The following is a 24,935-nucleotide window of genomic DNA, read 5'->3' on the forward strand; positions in this document are numbered from 1 at the left end:
TCCTTTCTTTGTTCGTTTGACTTCTTTCTTCCAGCTTTGGAAAGTTCGAGAGACGTGCTCCTTCTTTGAGGAGGAAGAGGGTTCGAAGTGACGTTGATGGTTGAGTCGAAGGTGGACGAAACGACGCGTTTTTTTTTTTTTTTCGCTTCCATTGCCTTCCCGTCCCTGAGCTCGATACCAAAACGTCTAAATGATTTCCTTACGAGGCCTTCCAACCAGCCCCGAATCACTATTGTACTTCCTTCCCTTCAAGCACGAAAAAGACCAGTCAAAACCTCGACGCGTCGCAGCTCTCCCTCTCCCTCCCTCCCTCCCTCCCTCCCTCATCCCAGCCCTCAAAACATCGAGAGAACATGCATCGAGCCCAAGTCCCGTAAAGTAGCCCTATTAGTTGATCGTTAATTAATCATTACGTCCCCAAACCCCTCCCTCCCTCCCTCTTTCCCTCCTCTCCCCAACGTTCAACTCCCCGTCCTTCTCCTGCTTCCCCCACTTCCCACCCAAACCCAAACCCAAACCTCACAGACTCCCAGCAGCTCGAAATTGCGAGCCCCTATCCATCCCCGAACCTCAAACCCATCCCACCCAATCGACGCGTCGTGACTCCTCATTCCTCCCTCGTCACCCGCCTCTCCCGCCTCTCCTCCCTCCGTTCCTTCCTAGCTCGTTTCCGTTCCTTCTTCTCGTGCTTTCGCTGCTTCTCCTGCTCCTCTGGGGTGGTGGACGTAGAAGTGGCGAAAGAGGGCGAAGGGAGCGGGAGGGTCGTGTCGGGGTCGAGAGGCTCGCCTAATAGGGAGGGAGAAGAAGGTGGGAGGGAGTGGCGGAGGAAGAAGCCAGAAAGGAAAGGGAGGAGACGAAGGGAGGGAGGGAGGAGTCAGTAAGCAAGAACGAGGGTGAAGAGACAGAGAGAAGAGAGAGACAAGAAGAGAGACGAACCTAAACTCCCAGCCGTCTTCCCGCCAGGCGACGAGCTCCTCGTCGAAGAAGATCTCCCACTCGTTCTCGTAGCAACCGACGACGAAACTCCCGACGACGACGTCGTCGTAGTAGCGGTGGTGTACGACCGACGCGTCGACGTCGATTTGGACGTGGGACGACGCTCCTGCCTAGAGAAGTATTCCGAGCCCAGGTCGGCATCTTCGTCTTCATCCTCAGCGTTGACCTCGATCCTGGGTTCTACCGGCGGTGGGGTGGGTGCGTTGGGCGAAGAAGGAAGGGAGAGAGGCGGGAAAGGCGAAGGAGGGAGAGGGAGGGTGGAAGGAAGGTCGACGTGGGCTGTGAGAGGGAGAGGGAGAGGGATGCGAGTGGTTGTTGAAGGAGAGGAGGAGGAGGAGGAGGAGGTGATGGTGGTGTTGATATGGAGGTTGTGGGTGTTGTGATTATGGTAGTTCGTGGTAGGAGGAGGAGCTGAGGAGGAAGACGGAGGTGAAGAAGGGGACCGTGAAGGCGTCGAGCTCGAGCTCGGAGAAGTCGTTTTCCTCGACGGAGCAGACAAGAAAGCTCCCCACTCTCCCTCTCCTTCCACCACAGCCGTTTCCGGATCGTCGTCGAAGTCCTCGGGGTTTCCTAGGTCCAAATCTTCGCGTCCTTCGTCGTCCTCCTCGTCGACGACCCCTCTCCTCACAGGGAGATCGTCCCAATCCGCTTCCCCTCCCCACCCTCCCAGGATGCCTTCTTCCTCCTCTTCGTCCGCCTCTACATCCTCTAGAGTCTCATCCGCAGCCTTCCTTCTCCCAGCAAACAACGCGATGAACCATCCCATTCCTGATCTCCTCGAGTTGGGCGTTCGAGAACCTTTACCTCGACCGGCTTGACTTCGTAAGGAGAGAGCATCGGATCCCCAAGCGGCGACGTCGTGTTCGTATTCTTGATCGTTTCGAGGTTGATGGCCGTTGATGGTTCGAGGGAAGCGTCGTTCGTGTTGGTCGTTATCGTCCGAGGAGGAGGAGGAGGAGGTAGTAGAAGCGGAGGAGGAGAAGAGTCGACGGGATTCCGAGGTTGACGAGGAAGGGAAGCAAGACGAGATGGAAACGGGAGGGAAGCAGTTGAGGCACGCGTGCAGGTGATCGCGGAGAGTGAAGGGGATCGAGTGGTCAGAGGGCATGTCTTCTCCTCCACCGAGCGAAGAGAGAGTGAAGAAGGAGGGAGGGAGGGAGGGAGGGGAGGGTTGATGGTCGTTGAAGGGGAACGAAGAAGGTCAAAGGAGATCAACGGCGAGATTAACCGAGAAAACAAGCTCGACTCACATATATATGAAAACTCAACAAAAGCACAAGCTGTTCTCCTCTCTCACGTGTACGGTTCCAGGGAACGCCGAGGAAGGATTCAGATTGTGTTTTTTTGTGCTTGCGTTTTTTCTTTGCTGGCGATCGAGGCACTTAGGGTCGAGCTCAACTCCTCCCTCGAACCGCTTCCTTGCCTTCTTCCAGCTTTTCTTGACCGAACTGACTGAGATGGGATCAAGAGAACTTTTAACATCGAGACAATCGACGCTGAGGCTGTAAACCCTCAAGCTCCCTCAGCCGATTCCACCGATCCGACGGCGAGGGAAGGGTTCTGGAAACAAAAGAAGGAAGCCGTCACTTGGACGAGTCGGGAGACGAGGGATTGGATCTGAAGTTCCTCGTGGGAAGCGAGCAGGGAGGGTTCGTCGAGCATCGAGTAGAAGAAGGGAAGGGAGGAGGGGTTGGTGAGCTTGATCGATTTTCCTCGCTCTCGCCCGACGTCGAGCAAACTCCTCCCCCCCAGAAAGCACTGCTCCTTCTCGACTCAGGACCGAGAAAGAACTAAGTAAACTCACGAGCAGTAGGAGAACCTTCGTCCAAGCGCTGCCAGAGAGGGAACGAAGGAGGAGTCGACGTCGGCTTGGAGGAGGGAAGCGGGGAAGGAGGGCTGAAGGTCGAAGAGGGGAGGATTTCGGGTAGCATATATGCTGTCTAGCGAGTGAAGGGAAGAGCCTGATGATCTGGGAGAGGAAAAAGGAGTAAAGATGGTCCGCGAGAGAGAGGAAGATCAGGGAAAAGGAAGGTCGAAAGCTTACCCCGAGCTCAACATCTCGTCCCTCCTCCTCGTTCCAACCCAGCCCATCCACCGAGATCGAAGTCACCTCGTTCGAGAGACGTTCCATGGTGATCGTAGACGATGAGGAATGCAGTTTCGAGTGGCGAGGGAGTCTGGAAGGGCGTGGAGAGAGCGTCGACGAAGGGGGAGAGAGAGAGAGTTAGCTTTCATCGGTCCTTCGCTGTTCATCTCCTCCTCTCTCCATCCACCAACGCTCCTTCCCAAAGACGAGAGACAAGTTCAAGTGCTCACCATATATCCGTCCATCCATCCCATCCATCTGAGCATAGTTCCGTGTCCGCAGATCCTATCGAGGAAGAACGAAGAGAAGAGCGAAGGAAGGAGGAGGAGCGTTCGAGCTCCAGATCGACGAAATCGAGCATCCACCAGCTGCTATGCCGGATCCGAGAGATTCATGGCCTGTTCGAGACTGGGATACATCCCGAGGGACTGAAGAGAGAGAACGAGTGGTTCTGCGGGACTTGAGGGGAAAAGCGAGGGTTTCGAGGTCGTTGTGGTTGGAGGGAGGAGGGAGGAAGGGGAAGAAGAGCCAAGGAGGCTTCGTTTCTTTCCTTTTGTTTTCTGCCACACATTTACAGCGGTTTGCAAAATGAGTGCGTCTCGCTCGCCTCGTCTTCTCTCTCGCCCCAAATCGGTAAATAATTCCACAGACCACCTACGTTTATAATTCCTTTTCGAGTGGGTTGGAAATAAATCAAGAACCCCCCAAATAATTCTACGAGGTCGGGGAAGTCGTAGGGAGCGAGAAATCGCGAGAGAAAGTTTGAGCGATCTCCTCCGTAACGTTTTGGTCTTTTACCGCTTCCTACAATATTTCAGGCCTAGATCTTTCACACCCAGCTTGACTGGCATACCCGATCTCACTCTGAGAAAAACATGGGCTCCCCAGCCAAAGTATAGAGCTCAGAACGACAGATCGTTCAGCGAAGGAAGGAGCTTGAGGAGGCCGTCTGACCTCGTTGCAGCCCAGCATCAACATGTACATCCCACTTTTGCTCATTCAGACGAGCTAGTATGTATACTCGACCTACCAGAGAAGTAGCTAAGCCGCGAAAAAAAGTTTGTAGAGGCTGCACAAGCGCCATCTCCCGCCGCTCTTCAGGTCAAATTTCTCGCTCCCTACGACTTCCCCGACCTCGTGGATTTTTTTGGGAGGACCTTGATTTTTTTCCAACCCATTGGAAAAAAAATTATGTACGCAGGTGGTCTGTGGAATTATTTAGCGATTTGGGGTAAAATCGGCGGAGAGAAGAAGAGGCGAGGGGAGACGCACTCATTTTGCAAACCGCTGTATTAGGGATTGTTTACCGAGACTAAGGCGTTCTCTGGGCCACTCAGCCATGGTCGCCGCTTTTATACAGCTCTTTGAATGCTGAACCGACCTTTTCGTTCCAGCCGCGACGCGCTCCTCCCTCTCGACTTCGACGTCGCTTTCCATCTGGACCGAAGCTCTCCTATCTGGACCAGCACCATGGTTCGACTTATATGACCCTCAGGGATACATTGGTACCCATGGACCACATGAAGAACCTCTCGTCCAGATGGAATCATCAAGAAACTCGCCGTCCCCGGCGGAAACCAAGCCGAAACTTTCTTCCTCGATTGCATCTGGTAGGGAACCTCTCTATCTGGATCGAGTTGACTCAATGCTCTTAAGATGTATTAACAGAGAAGAGTACCATTTAAAAGTCTCTCAGGCTTCTCATCTAGATACAATCGGGGCTAGTGCTCTGGTCAGGCTTCGATTCGCGACGCGTCAAGTCTCGGACTGCCCATCGACCTGACATCTGGTCAGAGGCTCCTCCATCTGGACCACTGCTCCAGATCAACCCATACAACCCTCGTGGACTGATGGGCTCCATCGAGCCACGTGGAAAAGCTGCTGACCAGATGGAATTCTCTGAAAACGAAAAATCCCCAGCGGGAATCGGACTGGATCTTCCTCCCTCGATTCCATCTGGTAGGAAGCTTCGCTATCCGTCTCAGCTTCACCCATCCCTCCTCGGATGTACACTCGTAGAATAAAACGCTCGAGAACCCTCTCGAAGCCCTCGTCCAGATGGAATCGACGCAGCCGTTCTCGCTCAGGCTTTCAAACGCGACGCGTCCGACTTCTCGTCGACCTGACATCTGGACCGAAGCTTCTCCATCTGGACAGCTACCCTACATCGATCCAGGAAACCTAAAAAGACCCAATCGTCACCTCCACCCACTTGGAAAACGTCCGGGCCAGATGCAAATCTTGAAAAACGAAAAATCCCCAGCGGGAATCGGACGGGACCTTTCTCTCCTTCTTCTAGCACGAGGCACGCACTCCTCAGACCCAGCTTCTCCAAGATGCTCTAGTAGTCTATATAGAATAGGAGGACTCGCTTTTCTCGAGAGAAGGAGGTCTCGGGAAGTCGAGAGAGCTGAAACGACTCCCCTCCCTTGTCTCTCGCAGAGTCCCGGAGGCGTTTAAAAAAAAATCGCAAGGAGGTGAAAAAGCAAAAGAGTCTTCCTCGATGATCCCCGTTACGCTACACGTGAAAAAAATCCCATCAATTTTCTTGCTATCTATATTCCGCAGGGCACAGACGCGTGGGTCCGAGAAACGAGATTGAGCTCGTATCGTTTGGTCCTTCCCTCCCTGCCTCCCAACCCTCACTCGCCGAACCAATGAAAGTCTCTTCTACCACCACAGCAGCCTCTCTCTTACTCTTGGCTTCTCAAGCCACAGCTTGGTCCGCTATAGGTGAGTTTTCTCTCTCTCGAACCAAACGAGAACGAAGTCGAGTCATGAGAGGTCGACCGTTCAACGACCCTTCCTTCCCTCTTCCCTCCCTTCTCTCGTTTCCTCAAAGGCCATGAAATCGTGTACGCTCCTATCTCTCTCTCTCTCTCCCTCTCCTACCCCTATCTTATCTAAACCCAACTCCCCCCCGATCTTATCTTATCTCTCCCTCCCTCCCCAGCGCAACCATCGCCCAAGCGCATCTCACCCCGTCTACCCTCTCCGCCATCTCCTCGATCCTCCCTCCTTACGCCGACGGCCACCTCGCTCCCATCGCTGCCTGGGCGGACTCGATTCGATACGCTCACCGGGAGACGGGAGCGCTGCATTACGTGAACGCGATAGGGGATGATCCGGCGGGAAAGTGTGTGTTTGGGGAGGAAGGATGGGTCGATGGGGAGAGGAATCTGCTGAAGGCCGTAGGGAATTATTCGAAGAGGGTTATGGAGGGGGAGGGGTGAGTCAAGTTTTTCTTTCGTTATCTGATTTGTAGAGTTGAAGGGGTTGGGGAGTCGTGGTGGTGGTGGTGGCGGCGAAGGGAGAGAGGGAGGAGGCGGAGGGAAGGAAACGAGGTCGATGAGCTCGACGTTTCTTGCGATCTGTCGCTCTTCTATCCTCTTCAAGGGGCGATCAAATCCCTCTCTATACACCTATCACCCCCTCGTCTCGCTCAATCCGTCCAAACTCACCCAAAACTGACCTTCTCTCTCGTCGTCCTCCTCCAGAGACATCCCTCTCCGATTCCTCGTTCACTTCCTAGGAGATATCCACCAACCTCTCCATCTCGCTGGAAAGCTTAGAGGTGGGAACCAAGGTCAGCTCTACACCGTTTTCTTTCTCTTTCCTTTCCTCGTCCGTCCCCTTTTCTGAACGTCCCTCTCGTTGCTCCTCGTCGCAGCCATCGTCAAGTTCGAAGGTCGACGAGCTTCCCTCCACTCTACCTGGGACGGTCTTCTCATCCAAAAGTCAATTCGAGAACTTGGCAACTATACTACTCCGTTGCCCAAGTGAGTTGGTTCTTTTCGTCTCGTTGCCTTTTGGGTTTTGTTTTGGGTTTCGACGCGTCGTTCGTCTTTCGCCGTTTTTCGCCGAACTAATCCCCTTTTCCTCACCTCTTTCTTCTCCAAACTTATCGTCAACGCTGCTTTCGACTTGTACAGCAAGCGAATCGAAGCTGCTCTCCGAGGAAAGACCTACGATCCGTTCGTCAGGTTCATCATCAACGAAGGTCCGTCCTTCTCCCTCTCCCTCTCCCTCTCTCCCTCACTTCCTCCCTCCCTCCCTCTCGCTCGAACGAACGCGAACACTAAAAACCTTGCTTTCTTATGCCCGTGTAATTTTTTTTCCCCACAGGAATCAACGGCTTCTGGTCCACCGCCTCCCAGACCGAATGGCCTTCCTGCCCTGCCCCTTCAACCTCGTCCTCCTCCTCCTCTCCTCCTCCTCCCGCCCACCCAAAGCACAACAACCGACCTCCCGTCCCTCTCGGAGCCATGTTCGACGAAACCGCCGCTGAACTCCAAGAGAAGAAGATGCGAGCCGGAGCGGTCCACTTGAAGCTCAACCGACCTGCGATGCTCCCGATGCTGCTGAGCTTGCTCGGGATGCCGACGCCGGTGATCAGTTTGCTGCCTAGGAGGTGGTTGGAGGTGCCGAAGAACTGGGTCGGGGAGTTCCCGGATGAGCAGGAGAGGGAGGGGAAGGTCCCAGGGTGCGCGTGGAAGTGGGCGACGGAGATGCATGGGTGAGTGAGATGCGAGGGTTTGTTTAGGCGTGGGTGGGTTTGGTTCGGTAGTGGGTGGGTAGGAGGGATAGGGAGGAGGAGAGAGATGGAACTGGTTGAACGACCGCGTTGAAGCCGTCGAGACGAAATCGAACATCGAAAACTGACGCGTCGCTCTTTCCTCTCCCCTTCCTGCCTTCCCTCTTTTCGCCTTCGTTCTTTTCGCATGCAGACTCAACTGCGAATACGTCTGGCCTACCAACTTCACCACCGGGATGGAACTCGATACGCCCGAGTACTGGGGGAGGATCAAGGGCGATTTGATCGTGGAGAAACAGTTGGCGATGGGTGGAAGTGAGTTTCTTTTTCGTCTTTTCCTTCTTCTTTTTTTTTTCGTTTCGTTTCTTTCCCTTCGGCGGCCTCCCCTTTCCGGACTTCAACTCTCTCTCTCTCTCTCTCTCTCTCTCTCTCTCTCTTCGACCTCCTTGCTCCAAACCTCGTTCCCGTTCAAGGGCTCGGGATTCATCTTCTCGAACCGAACCGAACCAACCCTGACGCCTCTCTCTCACTTCTTTCTTTCTCTCTTTCTTTCCGTCCCCCTTCGTTCCCTTCGAACCCAGTCCGACTCGCAGCCGTGCTCAACTCAATCTTCGATCCTGCTCTCATGGGGAAGATGGAGATCGATACTTCTACTTAAAACCAGGCAGGGGGAAGGCTTTCGAGGAGAGGGAGGGAGGAGCGCATCGCAGGAGTCAGGCCGGGTTCGAGTTTTTCCTTCCATTTTGTTTTCGTTTCGCATTCCGTTCGTTTCGTTTCTTTTTTTTTGTAGTTGTAGAGGACGAGGGGGGGAAGAGTGGGAGCGGCTGTTTCACCTGTTTCATGATGCTTTTTGCTGTGAGGACCGAGGGGAAGGGACGGGCGCAGAGGTCGTGAAAAGGAGCCATGGTGTCGTGAAAGAGAGAAAGCAAAGCGCTAGACTAGAGAGCAAGGGTAAAGAAAGCTGATATACTAAGCTAGAACGAGGCAAGGGGTGATGATGATGCTGTGAGAAGGGCTACAAACAAAGGAGAAGGTTGAACGAGGGAGAGGGAAGAAGGAGAGAAAGTGGCTAGTTTGACGAAGCGGCTTTGATGAGCTGAGCGACCTTCTCCGAGTTCATAGCGAGGAGAACGGCGATGGCCCCGATGGATCCTACGACGAGGAGACCTTGGAGTTGGTTCTGCGAAAGGAGAGAGAAACGAGAGAAAGGTCAGCGAGAGAGGTCGACGCGTCGCGACAAAAACGAAACAGGAACAGGACAGAAGAAGGATCAACTCACGACGTTCAAAGCAGCCTGCTCCTGAGCCTTCTTGGCTCCGTTCCCAAGAGGCGAAGGGGCCTTGTTCTCTCCCAAACCAGTGATCGTCCCCTGATCCTCCTCGTCCTCCCCTTCTCCTTCTTCCTCCTCCTCCGTCCCATCAAAGCTCTTCTCCCTCCCAACTCGAGCAGCCAAAGACCTATCTCCACCTCCACCAGGTCCCTTGATCGTACTCGAGCTCGTGCTTTTCCTCAAAGGATGCAAGCTGTTCCCGTCCGGCGAGGAGGTCGACGAGCGGATGAAGGAGGAAGGGACGGATCCTCGTTGTGGATGAGCTCCGGACGATCGGGATGGAGTGGAGTAGAGGGGGTTGAGGAGGGATCGAAGGGAGCTGTAGTTGGATTTGGGATTCGGGGAGGAGTTGGGTGTTGGAGAGGAGGAACCGGTTCGGGAGGAGAGGTTCTTAGAGTTTCGATTCGAGGTGAGGAAGTCTTGTCCGCCGAGATGAGACGACGATGATGATCCTCGTTGAGTTCCTGTCCATTCGTCGTCCTCTCCGTCCTCGTTGAGTCTTCGTTCCTCCTCTTCCTCCTCAGCCCGCCTCTTGGCCTCCTCCCACTCCTTCACGACGCTCCTCATCCTCTCCCTCTCACTCTCCCAAACCTCCCTCTCCTTCCTCCAAACCTCCTCCATCTTCCCTTTCCAGAACTCCCACTTCCCTTCCGTCTCGACGACCTTGCCTTCGAGCTCGAGGACGCGTCCAGTCAAGGCGCTGACGGTTGAGAGAGCTTCGGCGTGCTGAGCTTGGAGGGATCGAGAGAGTTCGAGTGCTGATCCGAGTTCTGATCCGAGCGAGTCGAGTCGAGAGGTGAGAGCTTGGTTCTGGAGGAGGATAGTTTGAGTATCGGAGATCTGGGATTGGAGTTGCTCGTGGAGTTGAAGCTGAAGCTGGTGTTCCTCCTCGGTCTGCTGGTAGAGATGAGGCGACTGGGGTTCCGATCCTGCTCGAGGCGAAGTCTTGTTCGAAGGACTGTACTTGACGGGATCCTCCTCTTCGTCGTCGTCGTCGTCCGAGGTTCGCCCAGTAGGTTCCGGCGTCGAAGGTCGACCCAACCTCTCTCCTCGTTCCTTCGACCCTTCCGAGACTCCATTCGACCCATTGGACCTCTCCTGATCCCTAACTTCACCCTCCTCTTCCTCGTCCGCATCCTCCAGATGCTCCTCTGCATCGTCGTCGTCGTATCTCCTCCTTCCTCTCCCTCCACCCATCCTCACAGTTCCAACACTCCTCGTATCGTCTCCATCGTCCTCCTCGTCCCCTTCGTCTTGCTCGTGCTGATGCTGAAGGGCGCCGAGTCTCATCCTGAGATCCTCCATCTCCATCCTCAGAGCTTCTTGGTCCTTGAGTCGGCTCTCGAGGGTTTGGACGCGAGAGACGTTCTCCCCGAGGATGGCTTGGGTGTTGGAGATCTCGGCTCGGAGGGAATGAAGTTCTTCGGGTGCCGGGTGGTGAGAAGGAGGCGGAGGGTAGTTGGGATGGATGAGAGAGGTGACGACGGGAGCCTGCAGAGTTTCCAACGAGAAGAGGGATCGGTAAGGAGCTGAGAACGACGAAAGAGAGGAAGGGAAGAGAAGACGAGCTCACGTTTCCTCCACCGAGCGTATCATGGACCTCGTTCATGGCGTTCTGGAGGCTATGAAGCTCAGCGGCGGCTTCTCTGCTCTTTTGGAGCTCGAGCTGGAAAGGAAAGAGAAGGGGAAAGGTCAGTCAGGAGAGAGAATGATGGAGAGGAGAGCGCGCGACTGACCGTGAGCTGTCGAGTGAGATCGTTGACGTTGGGTCCAGCGGGTTTCCCAGCTCGTCGATATCTCTGAGCGGCGAGCTGATAGGCTTGAAGCTCTCTGACAGGACGAAGGTCGAGGAAGGGGTCAGTCGCAGTCGAAGACGAAGACGAACGCGTCGAGGGGCCGACTCACCGAAGGGACTGCTCAACGTCTCCCTGGTTGAAGATGCAGAAGGCTTTCGACGAGACCTTGTGATGGACGACGGTCTTGTTATCGTCTCCGACGATATCGATTCCGAATTCCTGAGATGGACAGGGAAACCAGGCGGTCAGCGTCGAGCTCGACGAGGGAAGGAGACGGAACGAGGGGAACGAACGACGTGGTCGTCCGACTTGAGCTCGTAGGGTTCACTCTCGAGTCCTTCTGAGGAGAGACGTTCTCCATTGACGAAGGTCCCGTTCGAAGACTTGACGTCCTTGATGAAGATCTGAGGGAGCGAGCGGAGAGAGAAGGGAAGGAGAGGTCAGCTTCGCTCCTCCTTGAGCTCTCCTTTCTCCAGAATTCGAAAGACTGACCTTCCCAGCCTCCTGCCAGACCTCAGCGTGGGTACGAGAGAGAACCTTGGTGTCAAAGTATCCGTTCCTCTCTCCGGGTAGCGTCTTCGCGTTGGTCTGTCGTCCGATTTTGATCTGTGTTCGAGCAAAGAAAGGGAGAAGGAGGGAAGCGATGATGAGCTCTTTCGCTTTGCGTCTGAGCTCTTCCTTCGAATTTCGAGCCAAGAGGAAGAGCATCGTACTCACATGCAGTCCATCAGCAGGAAGGTGGATCATCTTGGGTCCGAACGAGTCGTTGAGAGGGTAGAGATGCAGAGAAGGGAGCTGTCCGGGCCAGGGAGGTCCATGGTTTCCTTCGGGCTCCCTCTGCTGCTGCTGCTGCTGCTGCTGTTGCTGCTGTTGCTGCTGTTGTTGATGCTGCTGGTGCTGCTGCTGCGCATGGTTGTACTGTTGTTGGTGCTGCTGCTGCTGTTGTTGTTGATGAGCAGAGGGTTGACCTCCTCCACCCTGATTCATGATCTTTTGAGAGAGAGGGGTAGGCGTGTTGGCTGAGTTGACGAGGAGGCGAGGATCGTAGGAAGCTGAAGATGTATAGGGCATCCAAAGAGCTCAAGGGCCAAGGGGGGGGGGGGGGGGGGTGAGTCGATAAAGCTGAGGAAGAAGGAAGGAAGGAAGGAGGAGGTCAGCTCGGAGGAGGGAGAAGAGGTCGTGTGGGTCGTAAGAGTCGGAGGCTCGATCCCTCCTTCCTTCTATTTCTACAGCAGCCCTTGGAAGAGGCTCAGAGCTAGCTGTGTAACAAGAAGTTGCTGCGATATAGAGACGTAGAGTCGCGAGGGGGTGAGGAAACGAGACGAAGGTAGCCTGAACCTCCTTCCCTCGCCAGCTCCATCTCCCTTCTTCCTTCCTCCCGCCCTTCCTTCTCGATCCCATACACGATCCGTGCAAACTGTGACAGGGAGTAGACACTCACGTACTTGTTCTTGCTTTCTTCGATAGGCTCAACTGATGAAAAAGGGAGAAGGAGGAGGGACAGTGATGGGTGAGAGCGGAAGTCAGAGCTCAAGGAGTCAAGAAGGTCAACGAGCTCTCGTCGCGAAGGCAATTCAAGGAATCGCTTTCGAACATAGAAGAAAAACTTTCGAAACATCTTAATGATAGAAGCTGTATCTGAAGATTCTCGAACGTGCTGTTCGAAAATTGTCGTCAAGGACGACCCAGGCGATCGCGAAGGAGGAGGTCCAGCTCGCCGCTCTCTTTTGCCTTCGAACATCGCTCTCTTCCCATAGGAAACGGACTCGCTTCACGATGAAGAACGACCGCACGACGCGACGGGAACCAAACCAAACCTCTCTTTCTCTCTTCGACTTTTCGCTCGCTCTGCCATATCCTTGCCTTATCCTGCCCTATCCCACTTGCCTTATTTGCCTTATCCCACCCTCCCACCTGCCTTATATTTGCTTGAAGATCGTTGATTTGCGGGTTTCGCTGCGGCTCGATTTTCCTTACAGACTCGTTTCACCTTGCTTTGCATTCGAGGAACATTTCGTCTATTGAATGCTACCTACCTACCATCGATCTACTCCTCCTCTCCTTTCCTTCAAGTTCCACCCGTTCCCTCAAGCTAGCTGATTGCCAGCCTCGTTCGAGAGCGAGTGACTCCAATCTCGATTTCGACTCAAAGCTGCTCGAGGCAGCACCCTGGATCCAAAGATCAAGCTCAACTTCGATGGTCGCCTCCTCCTTCTCTTTGCAACCTCTCTGTGTGGCTCTTGTATCTAGCTCTCTTCTGTACCCACGGAGCCAGTAGACGGAGAAACTTTTCGCTGATCTATCAGCCGACCCTCGTCCGCATCCCCTCTACCGGGTCAGACAGCGAGATCGGCCTTTTCTTTGCGCGCTCGTTTCCCCTTCCCTCTCGACCTCCACCAACCTCCACCATGATCTCTCTTTCTCCTCTGCTCATCGTTTGCCTTTCAGTCAAAGCGTCTACTCTTCCTCTTTCAGCTCACAAGAGGGAAGACATCAACCTCGACTCGGCTCCGACTGGAAACTGGAAGTGGAGGGAAACCGACACGGTGTGAGCTCTCTCCATTCTTCCTCCTCTTGACCTCTACCTTGATCCTGACCTTTTCGTTTTCGTGTGAACAGGTTCTCCTTCGGCGACTCCTACACGTACGAGTCCTTCAACGTCACGACTGAGGAGAGCGGCGGAGTAAGTTCTTCTTCGTTTCATCTCGTCTGGTCTCGGTCTCTTTTCTCGGTCTGACCTCTGGTTCTTTCGGGGATTGGAGACAGCTTCCAACGGTCCGAACTGGGTTCAGTATCTCACGGAGACTTACAACGTCTCCAATCCGATTCATCGATGGAATGGTGAGCTCGTCTTCCTCCTTTCGCCCTCCCTCCCTCCGTTACCGTCTCAGACCCCTCCCCCCACTCTCCTCTTCGTTCTTCAGTCGCCTACGCCGGAGCAGTAATCGATAACGACGTGATCACACCTTACACTCCTAGCGTCAAGTCCATCAAAGGTGCGCTGCGCTCAGCTTCCCATGGAGTGAAGAGTGGAAAAGAGACGCGGCGACACGAAGATCTGACCTTTTCTTCACTCCGCCATTGAACAGATCAAGTTGAGGAGTTCGAGACCTATGCTGCCAGTGGATCTTACTGGGATGCTGAAAAGTCTTTGTGCTCGGTTTGGATCGGGATCAACGAGTGAGTCTCCTCCTGCGGCGAGCAATCATTCAGGAGGTGTTCTCTCTTCATCGAAGAGCTTCTGAGCTGACTTTCAGGTCCCTATGTTTTCATCGTTCAGTATCGGATTCAATTACGCCTGGAAGAACGTCAGCATTCCTGAGTTCTACCGTTCTGAGATCGGTTCGTCGCGTCTCCTCTTCCCTTCCCGTCGATCAACCTTCTTCCTCTCTCTCTTCGACGATGTCTTCTTTGATTTCGTAGAGTTCTTAGAGGAAACTGATCTTTCGTTACTTCCCGTCTGCTTCCATCTCGAACAGAGAACCTCCACTCCCTCCTCACTCGAGTCAGCAACCTCGACGCGTGTCGAGCTTTCCTCTTCATCACCGTTCCTCCACTCGGATCAGTACCCCTCTATCTCAGTCAGGGAGCGGAAGTCTCAAGCTCCATCGATTATGCTACCGAAGTCTGGAACGCCGCACTGAAGGAGATGGCGAGCCGATTTGAAGACGAGTTGAACGAGACTTGGGTTGGGGTGTTTGATTCGGGCAGGGTCTTCAACGTGAGTCCCTTTTTAAGTCATTTAACTCTCTTTGAGGCGGCATCAAGGTATTCTCTTCTGATCGTCCGGTCGCCAGGGGCTTCTTCATCTCGAACGACGCGTCTCTCTCTCTCTTCGACGCTGACTTCCCTTCGTCCTCCTCCCTCCGTAGACGATCATCGAGAATGGAGAGGCACTCGGATACACCAACGTCACAGGCTACAACCCCGTCTATCCGATCCAGTACGGAGTCAAGCAAGACGGAAACAACTCGCAGATCGAACCGTTTCTCCCCACGTCCTCCTACCTCTGGCAGGACTCTCTCCATCCGACCTGGCCCATTCACAACATCTTAGCTCACTCTATAGCTACTTTCTTGGGAGCGGTGCATGTTGTTTGAAGGGTGGGAGGTGGATGCTCGAAGAGGAGGGCGGGGGGAGACGGAACGCGGATGAGGGAGACGGCGAGATGTGATGGTCTTTTCCTGGTTTTTTCCCCCGTCTCGACATTATGCATACCTTCTAAGATTCCGCTCCCCTTCAGAAGTCTATAGCTTCGAGCGGTCGTCAATTGAGCTCGCTCTCAAACTACGACGCGTCTCATCCCTTTCGTTTTCGTCTTGCTTCTCCTTTTCGTTTTTCCTCAGGGCCTTTCGCATCTTCTAACGTCTACGGGTTCGGTAGACGGAATTTTTGTACTTTCTCGAGCGTCATCCCACCCTCTAGTCTCTTTTCGAAGGTAGAGGGCGACGGGAATTGTTCCCCCATTCAACCTTCCTTCTCTCTCAACCACAACCTTCCTCAATGCTCGCTTTCTTCGCTCTCGCTTCCCTTTCTCTCTGCGCCAGCGCAGCATCTTTGGCTTCTCCTTGGGGGTGTTCACGCTCTCTGAGCATGGAAGAGGACAGACGGAGGCAAAGCCGCGATCACACGTTGATTCACTTTACGGATCTTATGATACATCTGAGAGCTTCTCGAAGGCTTTCAGTCCGCCTTCGATCTCCGGCAGTGAAGAACGAGAAGGGATTGGGTTGGCACCTCCGCTTCCTTTCCCCGACTCAGCTCGATTTGCGACGCGTCGTCGAACCGCGTTCAACTTTCATCCTTCTCTCGTTTGAGTTTGCTTGGTTTCCTTCCCCACTGAGCTCTTCTTCACCTTAGATCATGGCAGTTCCAAAAGCATCCCGTTTCGCCTTGACGGTGTACTACTCGGGCGCAAAACGGTTCTGCGATGAACGAAATGCGATCGGGGTGAGCTCGACTCGCTCGACGTGAGTTTGCGAAATCCGTCCCCTTTCTCACAGAAAGCCTTCTCTTAGGGGTTTCTTTCCTTATGACACCATTCTACCTCTTCTCTACTCGGTGACTTCTTGCCTTCCTGCCTCCTCCTGCCTACTTCTCACTTTTCGCCTTCCCACCCCTCGATCTCCTCCCGTCGCCCGTTTTTTTTTCGGTCGACTCGCCGCCGTCCTACAAACTCCTATGGTATACGTCTACCCCAGCACTCCTTCTCAAACAGCTCTAAGGGTTCCCTACTACACTCTTCACATCATTTCGGCAATTCTGCTCTTTGGACTTCTTGTCGTGTTCGTCTTGCAAAAGAAAAAGAGAAATCCCACCCTGGTCAACGTGAGTCTCCCTCCCTCCCTCCTTATCTTCGCCTGAGTTAATCCTGACCAGCTGTTTTCTCTTTCAGCTCATTGTCGCCCTCGTTATCGAAAGTTCACTCCATTGCGTGATCCTGGGTCAGGACGAAAACCCTTCGACGGCAGTGGCGATTGTTTCGACGGTCTGTGCGATTTCAGGGTGAGCTCGACCTCCTCCTCCCGTCCGTCCGTTCGTCTCGCTCGATAACGTCTGCTCTTTGTGATATTCTCTCTCAGTATCCTGGCCACTTTAGGTTCGTTTGCTGCCTTGATCTTTCGAGTTCGTTCGTTTTTTCCGAGCTTCCCTCGACCTCGATTTGACTTCTCTCTTCTTGTCTTTTCTGACTTGGTAGATGTGGGCCATCGTGTGCTGGGACATCTCTACGATGTTCAAGTGGGAGCGTACCCTAGATCACTGGCTGGTTGTACTCCCTTGGGCGTTCTGTCTTTCGATGGTTGTCGGTTCCTCGGTGGTTCGTTCTCTCCTTTCTTTCGTTTCGCTCCGAGCTCACGCTTTTTCTTCACGCTCTTCTGGGTTTCTAGGCCGCCTCTCTGCACCCAGATCAAATCGAAGTTGTTGTCTTCGGAGCCTACACCAGGGATGGACGCGTGTGAGTGAACCCTCCTGCGAATGAGGTTCGAACAGGTAGTTTGATCTGACGCGTCGCGTCTCTTCCGAAACCAGGACTTATGTACGTCTCTCGAGCGTTCGCCGCCCTCTTCCTGCTCATTGCAGTCCTTTGTGAGGGTAAGAATGGACGTGGTTCTCTCTATCTCTCTCCCCTTCCTGACATCTTCTTCGCTTCTTTAGGCTTGACGATCGCGGTCTGGGTCCGTCGCCCGTCGAGACTCAAGCCCGAAAACGACAACTCTCAGACGACCTCGGACTCCCAGTTTGCCATCAAGTCACTCCTCGACGCTGGATTTACGATTCGAGCACTCTCTTTTGGTATCTACGCCAGCGTGGGAATTGTTTTCGCCGTTGTTTCGCTCCTCAGCAATTCACCAGCCCCGTGAGTTCGCCTCCCCTCTCACTACCACCACTAGACGCAGTAACTGACCAGTCGTATATACCTTGCTTGATTCATAAGTGCGTTCTACCAAGCCGTTGCCGGGATCGTCGTCTTCCTCGTCTTCGGAAGCCAAAGAGTTTGTTTCGTCTTCTTCGACGCGTCGCGACCTGGACTCTAGACTGACTTTCTGGCTGCCTGGCTGCCTATCCCTCCCTCTAAGGACATCCTTCACTTCGTCAACGTCCTATCTCCGCCTCTCAACTCCACCTCTCGAGTCCTCCGGTCAGCCTCTCGCGTCGACGTCCGTATCGAGCGTCACGTCAAGATCGATCCTCCAGCCTTCCATTCTGAAATCCAGGCTTCCGTCAACCGAGGAACCGGCGGAGGTACATCTGGAGACGGATCTGAGATCTCAATGCATACCGTCGGGAGTGGGAAGGAGGGAGGGGAGGAGAGTGCCGAGTCCCAGGTCGACTTGGTGACTCTCCCAACCCTGGGTCAGACGTGGGATTCGCGGCAGTAGAATAGAATAGATGAATTTACGCTCTACTGCTCGAGAAATAATGAGAAGACACGTAGAATCGATCGAAGGGCCTGCGAGTGAGAAATCGGCGACGCGTCGAGTCAGCCCAGGACCCAACAAACGAAAACCCACGACTCTCCACTCTCTCGCACCTCAACTGGGCGGGACATCTAAAATCTGAAAAGCTTGACTACTTCGTCAATCTTTCTACGATTCAGCGACTGGCAAAATAAGGTTGAGTGCTCGCTTCGAGCTCAGCTTGCCTTCCTTCCCTCAAACACCCTTCCCACTTTCGCCCTCTCCGTTCAGCTCTCGTCCCTTCATCACTCTCCTCTCGTGGCTCTCGGATGGTCATGATCCACAAAGGAAACGCTCGAGTCGCTCTGTTGGGTGCAGCAGTCGCGACGATGATGGTCTTCTTCTTTCTCGGATCGAGTCCCAGGTGAGTAGCGCTTCTGCCTCCCTTTTCTCCACTCTATTTGAGCTTTTTCTGGATGTCTTTGTTAAAAAGCTTCTTCTGGGCTCTTGACTGACCTCGCTTTTGGCCTCATTCCTCCTGCGGGTCCAGCAGTGGACTGTACGGCTCGCTCTCCTCCTCCTTCCCTTCTTCGCCTTCCTCCTCCTGCCCGTCAACTTGCGTCGCCGACCCATTCGTAGCCCCAGGCATGATCTTTTGGGGAGAGGAACGGTCGGAAACGAGATGGGTTCCCTTTCAAGAAGGATCCTCGTCGTCCAGTAGCTTCCAGGACGAGAACGATCCCCGCGAGCTCATCAAGCTCACGGAGGAGAGCTTTTATGAGAAGTTCGACCAGGACGAGCTGGAGAGGGCCGCTCCTCCGTACCTCAAGTGGCTAGTGGGAGGTCGTCTGGAGGAGTTGGAGTTCATGAGGGGGAAGATGGTCGTGTTTGTCGGTGAGTCTTTCGGAGAAGAAGAACGAGGGAGGAGGGAGGGAGGGAACGAGGGCTGAAGCTCAACACCGTCAGAAAGCTGACTTCGAGGGTGCTGTGGTCTGCTTTCACCTCCGAAACAGGTTCTAGTCGTGAGTTCACTCTCGCTTTACTTGCTTCCCGTAGATTATCGAAACTGGGGTCTCTCGAGGCAGCTGGGAGGAAGGAATAAACGGAGAGCCCGGACGTCGAGCTGACCCGTGTTCCCTCACTCCCTCACCGTCCTCTCGTTCAGATGATCGTAACAACGTGAGTTCAATGCAACTCCGTGCTCTCTGATATCTCGGACGATCCCTAGCTGATGTACTCTCCCATGACTCGAAATCAGGTCGAGCAAGTCTGCCAGGAGACGAAAGGGAAAGTGAGTTTGATCGTCCCTCCTCTTCTTCCCTCGTACTTCGTTGCCTGACCTTCTGACGATATGTCTCTCTCTTTGCACTCAACAGTATGCTTCCTGGGGTGGCCATGTTGGAGGTATCTGTACGATACCTCAGCTCAACTTCACTCTTGTCAACTGGTTCGTTCTCGCGTCTCTTCGTCTCGTCGAGTCGTCTCGACTGTTCGTGGGGATTGAAGCTGATCACTGCATTACCTTCTCTTCCTTTCTCCTCTGCAGGTTCAGGTGAGCTTCGTTCTCATTCGAAAAACCTCTCTTCGAGTCTCTGCTCAGACGGGGTCGTTACTGAACCCTTCTCCTTCATTTCGACGCGTCGCTCTTCCAGCTTGGGAATGATCGACAGTCAGCCGGTGAGCCTCCTCTTCTTTAGACGACTTTGTCCTGTCTCACCGAAGCTTACCTGGACTTTGTTTTTTCGTCAGGATCTCGATAATTGGCTCCCAGGCAAGGCCGAGCCAGCAGTCTTCTCTGACCGAGTCGAGCAGACCTTCCTGCCTCAAATGTACGCGGCTGGTCTCACGGAGCCACCAGATCTCGTCATCTTCGCTTCGCTCTTTTGGGACGATGCTTATCTCAACTGGGTACGTCTCAGTCTCACCTCTCTCTCTCTCTCTCTCTCTTTTCTCTCGACTCACATCTCGCTCTCCGCTCCCCGGCCTCTTTCCAGCGTCGAGCACACTACAAGTTCGATCCCAAGCTCACCACCCCTCAAAATGGCTTCACCTTCGCCGAGATCAACTGGCATCGCATCCGAGTCCGAGCTGCTATCCTCCAACTTCGAGGACTCTGGGGTCAAAGCATCCCCATGATGTTTCGAACTCGTCAACTGAGGAAGAAGGACGAGAATTGGTCGATCATGAAGATCTTCCAGCTCGATCAGAGTTGTAGATCGGTGGCGAAGGAGTTGGGTGTGAAGCTTTTCTCCTGGGGAGAGAAGCTGGAGGGGTACACAAAATATTACGACGGAGATATGCATTTTGAACTCGGTGAGTCGCGTCGTCGAACTCGTCCCTTCCTTCCTTCTTTCTTCGCACTTCTGACCACTCCTTCTCCCTCTTGCTTCACGCCAGGTCCGACAACCTATCTCTTTGCCGACATGACTTTCTTCTACCTTCAACGTGCTCTCACGCCGGGATGCTGGTTCGTCCGAATCGCTCGACGCGTTTGTCTTCCTCTGCTCTCGAACTGACGCTCACTTTTTCCCTTGCCTTATGTAGGAACGGCTGCGACTAGGGATGCTTATAGTGTTCACCTTCATGGTCTACCTTCTTCTTCATTTCTTTCTCTATCATCTTTTTGGGTTCTTCAGCTTCGCTTTTGCTCTTCGGTTCGTTCATTTTCCGCTCTGCCCTCCTTTGTCTGTTTGTTCACCTCACCTCCGTCTATAGATCAGTATCTATCTCCCTTGCATATTTCCCTCTATCTGTCAGTTCGACCCCATCTATATGTTGACTTCAGCTCTCTCCCGTCTTGCGTTCTTTCGAACCTCTCTCTTCTCGCATCGAACGCTCATCAAATCCACCCGTTCAAAAGATCAAGCATTCCCCAACCTGTTCCCGCTCCCACCCCACTGATGCCCACCCCCACCTCCTCCAGCTCTAGCAGCAGCCGCATCCCTTCCACTCCCGCTCCCACTTCCTCCCGTCGAACCCGTTCCAGCCCTCTTGACCTCCCCGAACGTCGTCCTCACCCCACCCGGAGCAGCTCCGAAGCTGTTTCTCCACCACTGAGGTGGTTTCCTGAGAAAGCCAACCCTCTTCCCCTCTGGTAGTCCCTCGGTAGCGAACCAGTACGCGTGAGCGACCAGGAGGCCTGTGAGGCCGGAGTAGAAGAGTTCGGGTCCTCCTTGGACGAAATCGAGAGCGAGGAGGGCTGGAGGGTAGAGGGTTGAAGGAATGGAGATGAGGCCGAAGAGGGAGACCTTGGTGGTTGGGTTGGCACGGGCCCAGAGGTGGATGAGAGCGATGAGGAGAGGCTTGAGGGGGAAGGGAGGAAGGAAGGGAGGATTCATGTGAGCTTCGATTGACGGAGGAGAGAGAGAGACAGAGAGGAAGAAGGAGGAAGGAAAAGGGAAAATTGTAAGCTCACCCTGAAGAGGAACCAGTTCTGTAGATAGAGATTGAACGTCTGAATTCCTACGGCCAGGAAAGCGAGGGACCAAGCGTACGCTGCTGTATCCCCGAGGTGGGTGTCGACCTCCAGCGCGACGCTCGTCCGATGGAAGAGGAAGAGGTCGAAGAGGAGGTTGATGCCCTTTCCGGCGTAGAGATACGAGGTCAGGAGTCTCCAGAGCTAGGATGAAAGCACACCGAGGACGAGGGGAGGAGGAGGAGGAAGAGGGAAGGGAGGGAGGAGATGTGATGAGCTTTCGTTTCCTTGATTCGAGCTCGTTCTCCTCCTTGCGACGAAGTTCAAAAAACCTACCTCGTACTTCTTCGTGATGGCAGGAAGGAAGAACCTAGCAACACATCAAAAGAGACAGCGATTCAGCTTCTTGAACGAGAGAAGCGGTGAAGAAGAGGAAGGAAGGAGAGATGGAGCTCACCCGAACTTTCTCAGATCGAGAGCCCCTCCTAGAGCTGGAAGGGTAATGGCCAGGAAGGAAACGAGCAGATAGCGTGTTACGGGTGGGATGGAAGCGAAAGCGGCTCGAGCGTCTTCCATTTTTTAAGTAGATTCGTGGGGAGGGGAGGGTGGAAGTTGGAGGGAAGACGGAAGGCTGATGAGCTGTCAGCGAGGCGTCCTTCTTGACGACCGATTTGTAGTCGAACGATTGTATGTCTTCCTCGAGCTCTCGTTCCGAAAGGTGTGTGGTAACTTTTCAGTTGGGATTTTCTCGTATTTCGGCTGGCTCGAGACGGATTACTGTAGAGGAGAGCTCGCAGATTCGAGCACGAACGCGTCGAGTCCGACCCTCCTCTCCTCTCTGCCAGCTGTAATCCCACTTTCCTCCTTCTTCGGTTCAACCGTTGGACGTGGTAGTGCCTGAAACTCATCTACTAGCAGGCAGAAGAGCCTCTGGCGTCTGGCGAGGAACACGCTGAGCTCGCTTTCCAACGTCGTTCTCATTCGTCGGGGAGGTTTCCTTCTCTCCTTCTTCTCTGATACCTGGTGAATCCCGTTCAACTGGGAGACGAGAAGGATTTCTCGAGTTTTCTTAGAATGGCGAGGTCCTGCATCTCCGCCACGCAGATCTTCTGTTTCAAAACAAATGAAACCTTGGTGAATCACCAGCAAACAGGTTCCTTTTCCTTCCTTCCTTCCAACCAGATTCCCCTTCCATCTTTCCCTTTTCCTCGATATGCTCTCTTCCTGCCTCTTGGTTTCTGTCCTCGCCCTTGCTGGCTCAACTCTCGCGGATCTCACCATCGTCCATCCGTCGAGCGAAAGTTGGTTGGTTGAGAACGCTGTGAGTTTCTTTGTCCTCCTCTCTCTCGCTCCTTCGACATCTTCGACTCAGCTAACTCACTCCCCATCTTCTGCCTCCGTCGAATCTAGGACAACACCATGTTCGTCTTGTTCTTCGTCTCGAACGAGCCTGACTCGGTTTTCTCCCTCGTCTTTCCATTCTCACCTCAGCTGACTGTTTTTTTTGCTCTATCTTCAGCCAATGGTCCGGAACCTACCCCTCTACATTCGCCACAAGGGTCTACAATACGAACACTTCCCTCCTCCCAGCGTACGTCCGATAAAACGCGTTCTTCGTTTCCCATCGCCTTCGCGTCGAGTTCGGGTCTGACCTTTCATCGCTCGGTTTTCAGGGATGGGACTCTGATTGTCTCGACCGCGATAGGCGCACCTGATCCAGGTCCATCCACCTCCGTAAGCAACACTGTCTATGTGCCTATATTCTTGACACCAGGAGTCAACTGTTCGTCGCGTCCACCTCTTCTTTCTTCTCTTTCCTCTCCATCTACGGTCTTCCGAAGCTTAGTGCTGTCGGAGCTGAACGCTGATACTTCTGGTCGAAATTCACAACAGATATCATGACGTTCTCTGATGTCGAAGACGCAACTAAGATCTTCGCCACCTCTCAGCCGTTCGAAGTCAAGCCGCAAGGAAGTGAGTACTTCAGCATCCCTCTGCTTATTCTACACACCTCTCTTTCCCTTCCTTTCGACCTGTTTTGTCCTCCTTTGAGCTGCAAAGCGCCCTGCTGATCAAGATCTCTTCTTCTTCGGACTGTCAATCGATTCAAGGCGTCTACTCCTCGTTCAACCTGACTGTCCCAGCTAGAAACATTACGAACCCCCCTACAAACCCGGATGGAAGCAGCGCTGTTGGAGGGAGCGGAGGAGCAGATACAGGAGCTGGAGAACGCGTCGCTGGATTGAGGGACTCGACGGCAACGCTTGGCTTCGTCGCTGGACTCGTTGGACTTCTCACGTTCATGTAGGATCTGGCTGGCGCAGAAGCAGTATACTAAATGCTATGCAAAGGTGTATAGCTTCTCTTCGAACTCGAGAGCCTTGTTGTGGACGCGTTCCGAAGGGAAAGAAAGCTGTTGGGACGACGTCGACCCTCTCTTCCCTTTCGTTTTCGTGGTTCGCGCTGTCTTGGCTAATCGATAATGTAGAAATTTATATATATAAAACATGAAACGCAGAGGAAAGTGAAAAAGACTGGCGATCCTCACAAAAACTGCACAGCGGGCATGGACGCGACCTCTTCGTCGCTCAGCTCTCGACTCGGGATCCCTCGAAGGTTTCTGATCCTCATGACTGTTGAGTCTCCCAGTCTGGTCAGAAGGAGGTAAGGAGCGGAAGTCGTCAGTCGAACGGGTCGTACGAAGAAGAAAAGATGAACGACGACGTCGCGTCTCAACTCACATCCCACCCCAACTCAACCCTCCTCCTCCTCCCTTCCCCTCGATATCCGAGCCCAACCCGCCCCCAACGCTCCCGGGAATCACCAGTGGAGGAACCACCGTCCAGCTCTTGAACTCGGCCTTCGAGGTCGAGACGTGATCGTTCCAAGTCGAGGCGATGATCTCTCGAGGAATCTTGTGGTCGAGGGGTGAGTCGAAGAGGGAGGAGGAGGTGGTGAGAAGATGATGGAGTCGGATAGCTCCTCGGCGAGATAGGGAGTAAGCGTGAAGACCTGCTGGATGGACTGATGGGCGAAGGAGGGGGTGGAAGGTGGGTTTGACTGAAGCGACGAGAGAAAGAGAGCGAGGGGAGTGAGCGAGAGATCGAGAGGGAAGAAGGGGACGGAAGGATGTACAGCGTCGTTCGTCGGACCATATGAAGCCTAGGTAACTGGTGAGAAATCAGCGAAGGCCAGAAAGGTCAGCGAGAGAAAGGAGAGCGAGCTGGCTCGACGAGCCGAGACGCGTCGAACAAGAACTCACACCATGTCCCACCCTTCCTCTCTCCCTTCCAGAGCTCTCCCAATGCTTTTCCACCTTTCTACCAGCCCAAACTCAACATCGATATCATCTTCCAGCACCAAAAGCGTCTCGTCTCCGTTCCTAATGGCGAGTTCGAGGACAGAGAGGTGCGAGAGGAGACAGGCGGTGTGGCCTGCGGGTTGAATTGACGTTCCTCCGTGGGAATCTTTGTGCTTGGGAGGGTAGAAGAGTCTCGGCGAAGAGGCAAGAAGCTCGGAAGGGGGAGGGTAGTTCGGTGGATCTGAGGTGAGGGAGAGGAGAGCTTGTTGGCGCCTGAGGAGAACAAAGGGAGAAAAGCGACGCGACGTAGATAGTGAGCCCAGAGCCTCAGAAGCGACCACGGATCGAGAAGATTGAGAGTGCACCATGTAAGATTCCGTCCATCACCCCATCTTATCTCCTCTTGCAGCTCGAGAAGACCTCCAGGTAGCGTCGACGCTCGGATCTGGTCCTCGAGGAGTCTTTCGAGAATCCAAGGTACGACGGGGTTCTCTTTGGAGAACGCTTGGACGAAGGTGAACTCTAGATCCAGAGCATCCGATATTGTCGACATGTGAGCTCGTCGATCTGGAGGAGGG

The 24,935-nt window shown here is 53.9% G+C and overlaps 12 protein-coding genes across 12 annotated transcripts; 6 read left to right on the top strand and 6 right to left on the bottom strand.

Annotated features, from left to right (window-relative positions):
• Positions 1-467: 467 nt before the first annotated feature.
• On the bottom strand, positions 468-2,147 carry BDY24DRAFT_383304 (uncharacterized protein). The gene is made up of 2 exons (XM_076639648.1): positions 937-2,147; positions 468-786 (listed from the first exon to the last, which is right to left on the bottom strand). The coding sequence occupies exons 1-2, from the start codon at positions 2,102-2,104 to the stop codon at positions 608-610; spliced, it is 1,347 nt and encodes a 448-aa protein (XP_076498148.1). The 5' UTR covers positions 2,105-2,147; the 3' UTR covers positions 468-607.
• Positions 2,148-2,340: 193 nt separating this feature from the next.
• On the bottom strand, positions 2,341-3,589 carry BDY24DRAFT_383309 (uncharacterized protein). Its single transcript, XM_076639649.1, has one exon. The coding sequence runs from the start codon at positions 3,125-3,127 to the stop codon at positions 2,519-2,521; it is 609 nt and encodes a 202-aa protein (XP_076498149.1). The 5' UTR covers positions 3,128-3,589; the 3' UTR covers positions 2,341-2,518.
• A 2,447-nt stretch (positions 3,590-6,036) lies between these two features.
• BDY24DRAFT_338637 (phospholipase C/P1 nuclease domain-containing protein) lies at positions 6,037-8,274 on the top strand (the record flags this gene model as incomplete). The annotated part of the gene is made up of 7 exons (XM_076637341.1): positions 6,037-6,311; positions 6,580-6,668; positions 6,753-6,861; positions 7,015-7,185; positions 7,494-7,598; positions 7,810-7,931; positions 8,198-8,274. Coding segments are annotated over 7 exons (948 nt in total), but the record flags the coding sequence as incomplete, so codon positions are not given.
• A 291-nt stretch (positions 8,275-8,565) lies between these two features.
• On the bottom strand, positions 8,566-10,662 carry BDY24DRAFT_279521 (uncharacterized protein). Its single transcript, XM_076636965.1, has one exon. It carries the CDS (start codon positions 10,255-10,257, stop codon positions 8,887-8,889), a length of 1,371 nt encoding a protein of 456 aa, XP_076498151.1. The 5' UTR covers positions 10,258-10,662; the 3' UTR covers positions 8,566-8,886.
• A 185-nt stretch (positions 10,663-10,847) lies between these two features.
• Positions 10,848-11,306, bottom strand: BDY24DRAFT_327492 (uncharacterized protein; the record flags this gene model as incomplete). Its single annotated transcript, XM_076637085.1, has 3 exons — positions 10,848-10,961; positions 11,036-11,146; positions 11,235-11,306. Coding segments are annotated over 3 exons (297 nt in total), but the record flags the coding sequence as incomplete, so codon positions are not given.
• Positions 11,307-11,851: 545 nt separating this feature from the next.
• BDY24DRAFT_383332 (uncharacterized protein) lies at positions 11,852-12,564 on the bottom strand. Its single transcript, XM_076639650.1, has one exon. It carries the CDS (start codon positions 12,481-12,483, stop codon positions 11,998-12,000), a length of 486 nt encoding a protein of 161 aa, XP_076498153.1. The 5' UTR covers positions 12,484-12,564; the 3' UTR covers positions 11,852-11,997.
• Positions 12,565-12,791: 227 nt separating this feature from the next.
• Positions 12,792-14,908, top strand: BDY24DRAFT_383333 (SGNH/GDSL hydrolase family protein). Its single transcript, XM_076639651.1, has 8 exons — positions 12,792-13,290; positions 13,362-13,425; positions 13,505-13,583; positions 13,667-13,738; positions 13,832-13,922; positions 14,023-14,084; positions 14,222-14,463; positions 14,615-14,908. The coding sequence occupies exons 1-8, from the start codon at positions 13,151-13,153 to the stop codon at positions 14,840-14,842; spliced, it is 978 nt and encodes a 325-aa protein (XP_076498154.1). The 5' UTR covers positions 12,792-13,150; the 3' UTR covers positions 14,843-14,908.
• A 213-nt stretch (positions 14,909-15,121) lies between these two features.
• Positions 15,122-15,700, top strand: BDY24DRAFT_279624 (uncharacterized protein). Its single transcript, XM_076636966.1, has one exon. The coding sequence runs from the start codon at positions 15,246-15,248 to the stop codon at positions 15,600-15,602; it is 357 nt and encodes a 118-aa protein (XP_076498155.1). The 5' UTR covers positions 15,122-15,245; the 3' UTR covers positions 15,603-15,700.
• Positions 15,701-16,759: 1,059 nt separating this feature from the next.
• BDY24DRAFT_383339 (uncharacterized protein) lies at positions 16,760-17,458 on the top strand. The gene has a single exon (XM_076639652.1). The coding sequence runs from the start codon at positions 16,778-16,780 to the stop codon at positions 17,102-17,104; it is 327 nt and encodes a 108-aa protein (XP_076498156.1). The 5' UTR covers positions 16,760-16,777; the 3' UTR covers positions 17,105-17,458.
• Positions 17,459-18,042: 584 nt separating this feature from the next.
• Positions 18,043-20,522, top strand: BDY24DRAFT_383345 (uncharacterized protein). The gene is made up of 10 exons (XM_076639653.1): positions 18,043-18,535; positions 18,655-18,663; positions 18,807-18,820; positions 18,900-18,932; positions 19,018-19,092; positions 19,292-19,318; positions 19,391-19,549; positions 19,636-19,954; positions 20,039-20,108; positions 20,186-20,522. The coding sequence occupies exons 1-10, from the start codon at positions 18,289-18,291 to the stop codon at positions 20,199-20,201; spliced, it is 969 nt and encodes a 322-aa protein (XP_076498157.1). The 5' UTR covers positions 18,043-18,288; the 3' UTR covers positions 20,202-20,522.
• On the bottom strand, positions 20,523-21,891 carry BDY24DRAFT_383348 (uncharacterized protein). Its single transcript, XM_076639654.1, has 3 exons — positions 21,514-21,891; positions 21,393-21,426; positions 20,523-21,260 (listed from the first exon to the last, which is right to left on the bottom strand). Exons 1-3 carry the CDS (start codon positions 21,630-21,632, stop codon positions 20,976-20,978), a joined length of 438 nt encoding a protein of 145 aa, XP_076498158.1. The 5' UTR covers positions 21,633-21,891; the 3' UTR covers positions 20,523-20,975.
• BDY24DRAFT_383354 (uncharacterized protein) lies at positions 21,892-23,576 on the top strand. Its single transcript, XM_076639655.1, has 6 exons — positions 21,892-22,377; positions 22,467-22,477; positions 22,576-22,647; positions 22,730-22,839; positions 22,950-23,030; positions 23,168-23,576. Exons 1-6 carry the CDS (start codon positions 22,270-22,272, stop codon positions 23,362-23,364), a joined length of 579 nt encoding a protein of 192 aa, XP_076498159.1. The 5' UTR covers positions 21,892-22,269; the 3' UTR covers positions 23,365-23,576.
• The last annotated feature ends 1,359 nt before the right edge of the window (positions 23,577-24,935 follow it).

The sequence above is a fragment of the Mrakia frigida genome, assembly GCF_051309035.1.
Source record: "Mrakia frigida strain ATCC 22029 unplaced genomic scaffold BDY24scaffold_9, whole genome shotgun sequence".
Classification (NCBI taxonomy): Eukaryota; Fungi; Basidiomycota; class Tremellomycetes; order Cystofilobasidiales; family Mrakiaceae; genus Mrakia; species Mrakia frigida.

Excerpts from the sequence above, each read along its gene's own strand:
- BDY24DRAFT_383332 (XM_076639650.1), bottom strand. The coding sequence starts at position 12,483 with ATGTTCGAAGGCAAAAGAGAGCGGCGAGCTGGACCTCCTCCTTCGCGA.
- BDY24DRAFT_383345 (XM_076639653.1), top strand. The coding sequence starts at position 18,289 with ATGATCTTTTGGGGAGAGGAACGGTCGGAAACGAGATGGGTTCCCTTT. Across the intron at positions 18,933-19,017 it reads GCCAGGAGACGAAAGGGAAA|TATGCTTCCTGGGGTGGCCA; the intron begins GTGAGTTTGATC and ends TGCACTCAACAG. Across the intron at positions 19,955-20,038 it reads AGATATGCATTTTGAACTCG|GTCCGACAACCTATCTCTTT; the intron begins GTGAGTCGCGTC and ends GCTTCACGCCAG.
- BDY24DRAFT_383339 (XM_076639652.1), top strand. The coding sequence starts at position 16,778 with ATGTACGTCTCTCGAGCGTTCGCCGCCCTCTTCCTGCTCATTGCAGTC.
- BDY24DRAFT_383304 (XM_076639648.1), bottom strand. The coding sequence starts at position 2,104 with ATGCCCTCTGACCACTCGATCCCCTTCACTCTCCGCGATCACCTGCAC. Across the intron at positions 787-936 it reads GAAGACGGCTGGGAGTTTAG|GCGAGCCTCTCGACCCCGAC; the intron begins GTTCGTCTCTCT and ends CCTCCCTATTAG.
- BDY24DRAFT_279521 (XM_076636965.1), bottom strand. The coding sequence starts at position 10,257 with ATGGAGATGGAGGATCTCAGGATGAGACTCGGCGCCCTTCAGCATCAG.
- BDY24DRAFT_383309 (XM_076639649.1), bottom strand. The coding sequence starts at position 3,127 with ATGGAACGTCTCTCGAACGAGGTGACTTCGATCTCGGTGGATGGGCTG.
- BDY24DRAFT_383348 (XM_076639654.1), bottom strand. The coding sequence starts at position 21,632 with ATGGAAGACGCTCGAGCCGCTTTCGCTTCCATCCCACCCGTAACACGC. Across the intron at positions 21,427-21,513 it reads CTCGATCTGAGAAAGTTCGG|GTTCTTCCTTCCTGCCATCA; the intron begins GTGAGCTCCATC and ends ATGTGTTGCTAG. Across the intron at positions 21,261-21,392 it reads CCATCACGAAGAAGTACGAG|CTCTGGAGACTCCTGACCTC; the intron begins GTAGGTTTTTTG and ends CTTTCATCCTAG.
- BDY24DRAFT_279624 (XM_076636966.1), top strand. The coding sequence starts at position 15,246 with ATGCTCGCTTTCTTCGCTCTCGCTTCCCTTTCTCTCTGCGCCAGCGCA.
- BDY24DRAFT_383354 (XM_076639655.1), top strand. The coding sequence starts at position 22,270 with ATGCTCTCTTCCTGCCTCTTGGTTTCTGTCCTCGCCCTTGCTGGCTCA. Across the intron at positions 22,840-22,949 it reads CTTGACACCAGGAGTCAACT|ATATCATGACGTTCTCTGAT; the intron begins GTTCGTCGCGTC and ends AATTCACAACAG. Across the intron at positions 23,031-23,167 it reads CGAAGTCAAGCCGCAAGGAA|GCGTCTACTCCTCGTTCAAC; the intron begins GTGAGTACTTCA and ends AATCGATTCAAG.
- BDY24DRAFT_383333 (XM_076639651.1), top strand. The coding sequence starts at position 13,151 with ATGATCTCTCTTTCTCCTCTGCTCATCGTTTGCCTTTCAGTCAAAGCG. Across the intron at positions 13,739-13,831 it reads TAGCGTCAAGTCCATCAAAG|ATCAAGTTGAGGAGTTCGAG; the intron begins GTGCGCTGCGCT and ends GCCATTGAACAG. Across the intron at positions 14,464-14,614 it reads ATTCGGGCAGGGTCTTCAAC|ACGATCATCGAGAATGGAGA; the intron begins GTGAGTCCCTTT and ends CTCCCTCCGTAG.